We start from the raw sequence: 7606 nt of genomic DNA on the forward strand, positions 1-7606 counted from the left end.
CTAAATGTTGCCCTAAATGTACCACTCTAATCAAATTCTTGCTTTCTGTTTTCTGAATTAAAACTGTAGCCTTCATTAAACTAAGTAAATGTAGTTAGTTAGAGTAGGTTAAATGCGTGACTTAAAAAAATTAAGGAACCTAAATGCAGAGGTTATCTGCAAAAAATTTCTGAAGTGGTTCTAGTATCTTTGACATTCCAAAAGAAATAAACAGTACAGAGCCTGAGCATATTTATTAACATTAATTTGACAAATATTGTAAAGAGCTTTACTTTGACCAAATTAAAATGTACATGAAAGACCTCTTGAGTAAACTTGCATATTGCCTCGTAATAATTTATTCTATTAAAGTTGCATATTTCCATTACATTCTACTGAGTAGATATATTAGAGAATGGTACACACCTGCATGATGTTGGTATCTATTTATCTATTCCAATATTGTATTAGAATTCATTAAGTATAGAGACTTTGCATGTGTGAATAAGATTTTTTTCAAAGGGAAGAATCACCAAGCTAGATATATTTGCTTTGTATATAGATTCTTCTTTCTCCATTTCTCTCAACCCCCCTAATATTTAGATGTTATCAGCATGGGTTCAGACATGTAAACATGTTAAGATATGACTTGGGATTTCAGGCCCTTGACTGAAATGTGAGAATACCTAAGGAAAAAAAAAGTGGTGAGTACATCAGACATAAAAGGGGACTTATGATAAGGGGGGTTTACTCATAATAGATTAAATAATGTGTAAGGATGAGAAGAGAATATTCTCTTTTTGTGTTGTTAAAGAAGGTTTAGTTTGTTCATAAGTATTTAATTTATCATGATTTTATTTCTATTTTTGCTACAACAAAAGCATTATCTTGCCTTTAAACCTCCCAAATGATTGAATGCATATTTCCCATGTCAACTCTTTTAAAAGCTATAGATCATCCCCTCATTTGAAACTACTGCTTAATGTAGAAGAAATAGAGTAGGGGGAGTTTCTGCCTGGTGCAGATTCTTTCTTTGTGAGAGATGTTGTAGTACTGTGACAGTGATCCCATTTTTAACATGTTCTCTTCTCTCCATGGACATTTTATATGCCTCAAACATTTGCCTCATATATCTGTAAGCCTGATTTTTTTTAATGCCTAGAGAAAAATATTCCACAAAAATAGGGTGCATTCATATTTTCAGAATAGTTCAAATTATAATCCTGTCACTTTAAAGTGATTATGCAGAGTTTTCTCCTGGACTCAGATAAAGCAGGCTTACAACTCTGAGAGTGCTTGGAAAACCTGAAGTTCAGTTGTAAGGGAACTGTCACTTCAATAAATACAGCAGGATAAAATTATAGTCATAAGTACATGTAGCTGTTAGATTGTGACTTTTGTGAACTTTTCAGTTTAGAACTGGAGTTAGGTGTAATAGACCACTCCCCCCCCCCCCACTCAACTTTTTGGGGTATTTTGCTTCCAAATCACACTTTTCCCCAGGTAATGGAGGAAATCATTGAACCTGGCATTTATGAAATAATTATTCTAGAGGGAGATATTCATACCGCGCCCCCCAACCCCCATCTCATCCACAACCAAGTGTGACCACTTTCTTGTGCATCATTCAGTATTCAGATTCTAGAATAAAAAGGAGAGCTATTTTTTTTAAAAGCAAAGGCTTTAACTTGGCACCGAATATAAAGTCTCATACATCAGTGATTGAAAAAATAGATGTATATTAGAATTAAATATACATTGTTCTTCCTGTCTAAAATAAGTTTATTTTCAGATAATTGATTAAGAAATATATAATCTGATCTTTGTCATTTCCAATGCTTAGATTGAACCTCTTATTTAATTTAGATAAACACTTAGATGTGAACAAGGTGAGGTAGTTAACCTAACATCATGCTGTTGACTTAAGGTTTTGCATTTTAACAATCACATTTAAAAAAAATTTCAGACAAGAAAAAATAATAAAATTGAATATTAAAAATGGAAAATATGGTAAATAAAATAAGCTAACTGGAGACCAACTGCTTAATTTTTGTCTTTGTAGTAATATGTCTTAGAGTGACTCCTTTGAGTATTCAGAAGACTCCAAATACAGTGACCATTCCTTCTTACTCTTTCAGAACTTTACAATGAGATGACTTGGTACCTAAAACTTTTATAATAATGTATAGGTTTATAATCAGCTAATTAACTAGAAATATATGGATTTGCTTTTAGGTATGTAAAAATTACAGCTGCTCCCCTTACTAAAGTATGCCAAAATTTCATAAATTAAGAATTAAAAAATTTTATCTTTGATGTCCTTCATACTATTACACTACTTCATTTGACTCCATGCTGTTTTAATAAAGTAATTACTTTGCTTTGTACAAATTAATTCATTCCTGATTCAAATCCAGTGAGTACAATCAGATGGGGCTCATTTCTGATTTACAAAGGAGAAACAAAACTATCTACTCTGCATGTTAGAATTGCGTTCAAATTATCAGCTTTCCCAGAAATGTTGTGTTAAGCATTATTAGTCTATTATTTTCAAATCATATTTGCCATCCTGACTGGCAGCATTTATTAGTGCCTTACAAGAGTTGAATTCTTAGATATACAAATACTTACTTAGAACAGTATCTTCATTTTAATATATACAAATTATTTCAGTTTAGTAAGGACCATTCCCACACCCAAAAAAGAAATTGCAAGGTTCAGTCGGTGTCTTTTTGTATGAAAGTATGATGATAGGACAGTTATAGGAGTCCAACTTTTACCATTTGAACTAGATTATTCTTTTATTTTTCATATGCAAAATACATTGATAATAGTGAATCCAAGACAATCCTAAATGTGTTCAAAATTAAATGAAGAGTAGCATATTTACAAATACTTGCTGAAATATTTGTGGCAAACCAATATTTTGCTGAGATATGATTACTTAATTTCTTAACTACAAGGTTCTCTTAAGTTCTGATTTGGACTTGCTGTGCATAAAGTGTGTTAAACTTCAGCTCCAGACCAGGGGGTGAAGTCGGTCAATTTAATTCCCCAAGATCTAAAGAAGGTCGGTATCATTTCATATAGCCCTGGCAGAGCAGATCATTACCAGACACAAATCTGTTCGTTACGTGCTGAGGGTTTATAGCAAAATAAATAGACTGTCATCATAAGTTCAGAAAATTGTGTGTTCGACCCACGATAATGTGTAAAGGGCGTTTAATAGAGTTCAGCATTTATTCGTTATCTGTATGCGGACAGAGACGGCAGTCCCGTTATCAGCTTTAAAAAAATTCGGTAGTTTCCTCTGTCACGTGATGCACCTTACACGTACACACACACACACACACACACACATACACACAGAAGCGTGTGCGCGCACAGACTCACATGCTCTGAGGCGCAGTTTTGATTTTAGTCACAGCAGAAGGCTTAACCACAAGAGATTCCACTGGTTCAAACCAGTGTAAACCAGATTTTTTCGGCCTACAAAGGAACAGATTACCTCTTGTATCAAATTCTGCATTGAAAAAAAAATCTTTGTTTCAAAAAGAAATGTCAATTATCATAACCTAAAATGATGGCTGTATGCACTTTAAATACATTCACAATTGAGCAAATGATGAACTCAGTAAAAATAAATTTATTAGGTTTGGGGCTAGTCTAATTGTTAATTATAAAAAATTTAACCATCTTTTGTTAATTTGAATGAATAGCTCTCAGCCTAAATTTTAAAAAGACCCCCCCCCCCAAAAAAAAAACCCTTTGCATTACCTAGCTTAGCAGCAAATCCCGTGCAAAGCTTAAAACCAGCCATGCAGCACAAACAAGATAGAACATTTTTTGTTTGGAAACTATTGAAAAAACAAATGGGGAGCATTTTTAAACACTCATTGATTATGGCAGGGTGGTATGCCCCAAATGGTCTCTATTGCAGAAGAGTAGTTTTAAACTTTGGCCCTTTAAGTATCATAGTCAACTGAAGAATGGTGACCCCAGAAAGAAAAGATAGCTGTGTGATCTACTCCCAAATCAGCTCTGTCTGAAGCAAATTAATGTTTGCCTTTTTTTTTAGGGTGAGAAAAAAGGAAAAGAGAGACCAATTTATGATAGGCCAGGTACTTGAGTTTAAAATTTAACTTCTTGGGTAAAAAGTAGTTTATTTTCTTATGAAATGATTAGAAGCTTTAATCTTACATTCTGGGTGGTTACTGAGCCAGCGAGCTTGCTAGTTGAGTGTAATTATAACCACTTGTCCATTATGAAGAAAGAGCAGTGAATTTTCTTAAAAAATAAATTCACCAGGCATTTTTATATAATAGATTCTTGCTCCACTGTTTTATGAAAGGATTTCATATAGTCTTATATATTTCTTCTTTGTCATTTGAAAATTAATCTTATAAAATAAAGAATTGGAATAATTTTGTGGGTTCATTGACTTGGTATCCAAAATCAGCTTTTGGCATTGAGAGAATCATGTTTAGGTAGTGCGTGTTGTTTTTGAGAGAATTTTGGCAAACTAGTTCTACTTTTGCTCTTGAAATGATCTAATTTGATTGATTATGTAAGATTTATCTTTTAATAAATAGATAGATTTAATAATTAGATTTACTTAATGACTGATGTGTTGGATTTGTGTGCGTTTTGAAATCACAGGTTGTAAATTAAATGGAGAAAGAAGTGAGAATGTAAACTTCAGTCTTGTAGCAGTTGTGTCCTTTATAGTCTATGATGTGTCTGTTTCATGGTAGGAAAAAATGGCAATCAGCTCAACAGTTCACTAACATTTACAATGATTTAGGACTTTGTCAAAGAAACATATCAAAATGGATAAGTCAGATACTTGGGCATTTATTTTCTACTTTGTAAATAATTAAGCAACTTTGTATGTTGTATTTAAATGTAAAAAAAATTAAATGACCAAAGTGTCATTGAATTTACCAATTTCGCAGTTATGACAAGAACTTGATTTTATTTTGACTTCACTGAAAAGATTCTGAAATATAAATAAGTACAAAATACTTATTGTATGGAATTAGCTATATTTGCAAAAGTACTTAGATTGAAATTTGATGATGCTTTAAAATCAAAATATTGAGTTCATTTGCAGCAGTCTCAGAAATTTTTTTTTAAAAAATCAATGCTAATGATTACATTTATTTCTAATGTCAAATATCTTGTTTTAAATGTCTTATGGCCTAAATAAGCATTCTCTTTCCTTGCATAGTTTGTTCATTTCTTAAAGAAAATTAAATTCCATCCTAATAGAACAGGGAAACATATTTTGTAGCTAATATGTAGTTCTTTGATGTATCAGTTATTAACTGTGAAATAGTATAAACTAATAATCTGTTTCATTTGTTGTTAAAAATAGAAATCATTTGTCAAGACCTCAAATAGAGAAACATCCTAAAAACTTGTATATAACAAAACCTCTTCAGTGGTACATTCTTAGAAGAGAGGAACAGTAAACTTGTTTTTTTTTTCTTTATAATATAGACTTCTATGAAGTCATTCCCCTTTATTTCATGATGGTGTCTTAGATGTACTTTAAAAGAGAATTTCACACTATTCTCTTTGTTTAATGTGACAGTGTGAGAAAGTGATCTTTATTCGTTCAAAAAACTCTGCGTGTAGTCTATGTTTAGGTTCTTTTAATGTGTTTGTCTGTGATTTTTAAATGCTAAACATGTAAACAGATAAATTGTCAATGTTAATTCTGTATCCTGTCATATAACTGATCTTTCTTTCCTGCCATTTCTTTCCTTTTTATCTTTTTTTTTTTGGTGCGTTCATGTTGCAGTTGATAAAATTACGTGAAGAGGTGAGTACTTTCTAGCTTTTGTTGTTGTTGTCTGGCTTTCTCATAAAGCTGAGTTTCTAAATCTCAAGTAGATCTCTTGGTTCAGTGTTACAGGGAAATTGACAAAGCACAAGTATTGATTATATTGCTTAAAACCATTCTTCACTTTATGCCTTTCCTCAATAGCTATCTATTTAAGAATAACTACCATAGTTATTAATATTGTTTGGTGGCACAGTGGAAATCTAGGCATATTCAAAGCAGGAAAAGGGATGATTGATAAAAGTGATTAAAGCTGTACCTGCGTCATCTGTGAAATATAAAATTGGCTAAGTTGTGAAAACTAACTACATCTATTGTTTTTCTGAAAGTGGTTGGTTGGGCAAATATCTTCATAATATTCTAATTAGCCTCTTACTACTTAAAAAAAAGAAAAATCCTTTCCTCTACCTTGATATTGTTAAATGTAATAAGAGATCCTTCTAATCTACAATTCTCTTCAGGGAAATATGTCTGTATTATAAATGCACTACTGGTCAATGTGCCCAGGTTCCTAGTTTTATCAATAATACCTTTAGTCATTGTTAAACAATATCTATTTTATAGGAAAAGAGCATCAAATGTCCTTATTTCTAGGAGTATGATGTTCTGTTTTAGAGTACAGTTGGCCAACACTCCAAATTTATTTGAGACTCAGAAAATATTTACAGCACTGTTTCTCATGTCTTCTCCATAGCAGTGAGGGATTTTATATTCTTCCAGGGATATATGATATATGATAACAATTACTATGATTTTGATGAAGCATGATTGATCTTTGCCACCATCAGTTTTGGGTTGAAACAATAGCTAATAATATAGTTTTAAAATTAATTTTAAATTATATATTGTAACAAGGGCAGCCAAAACTATCTTGTGTGCAGCTTAACATCCATGAGGAGGAAGTTCTTGCTATGATGGTTTTGTGCTGTTTAGGAATATTTCAGCATTTTCTAGGCTATGTTAATACTGATTTGGGGACTTATGGCTAATAGTGATTTTCACCAACTCTTCCTAACCAGGTGCATTATTGATGCATTTTCATTAATAAACAATACCTTGAAGGAAAAAGTGGAGAAGAAATGTAGGCAGATTTTCTTATCTTATTGCTATGTCCTTTTTCTATTCCTTACACATAAGCAGATGACTATATTAAGTAGATTGTGTAAACCAAGTCCTGACATATAATAAGATTATAAGAGACAGTGGATGATTCATTTAAACCTACTTCTCCCATAGGACAATATTTTTCTGTAAGTATTCATACTCCCATGGGACATTGTAGGACTACATTTACATGAAGGTAGCATTAAAAAATATGTTAGAGCTTGAGTTTTCAAATGTTAATAGAATTGTTAGACCTCAAAGCTTTAATCAATATAAGGAAAATAGGTAAAGCTATTTCCTCCAAATTTGAATCAGGAATATGTTTACTGAAATATGTCATGTTGTAAATCAGTAACCTTTAAAAGGTCAGTATTTTCTCCAAAAGCCCTATATTTGTTAAGATGAATTGTGTGCATTTTATATATTAGATTAGAAAGTTGAATATGTTACATTTGCTTAAAAAATAAAGATATTTTACTGTATCTCAACTTACAGTTCTTCTTTTGTTTATGTCGGCAGTAAGTTTTCCAGGTTAATGGTTCTTCAGTGCATGTTTTTGGAAAATGGAAACTAATGTAATTGTTATTGGAAATAGAATTAGATCATTCAACTAATGGAGTTCTATCCTGTGAAATATACTTTTAGCTTACTTTGCTATGAATGTATCAGGCTTTT

General features: G+C 31.8%; 1 protein-coding gene across 9 annotated transcripts in view; it reads left to right on the top strand.

Moving 5' to 3' along the window:
- VTI1A (vesicle transport through interaction with t-SNAREs 1A) overlaps positions 1–7606 on the top strand; it is a 417207-nt gene that overhangs the window by 75905 nt on the left and 333696 nt on the right. For 6 of the 9 annotated variants that reach the window (XM_069099005.1, XM_069099000.1, XM_069099007.1 and 3 more), the window contains exon 5: positions 5786–5806. The exons of the other annotated variants lie outside the window; for them this stretch is intronic. In XM_069099005.1, the coding sequence (XP_068955106.1) occupies positions 5786–5806 (21 nt within the window). The remainder of the gene's footprint in view (positions 1–5785; positions 5807–7606) is intronic. 9 annotated transcript variants of the gene reach the window in all.

The sequence above is a fragment of the Petaurus breviceps genome, unplaced genomic scaffold, assembly GCF_028583685.1.
Source record: "Petaurus breviceps papuanus isolate PSGF00001 unplaced genomic scaffold, PetGlider_PUasm1.0 37, whole genome shotgun sequence".
NCBI lineage: Eukaryota > Metazoa > Chordata > Mammalia > Diprotodontia > Petauridae > Petaurus > Petaurus breviceps.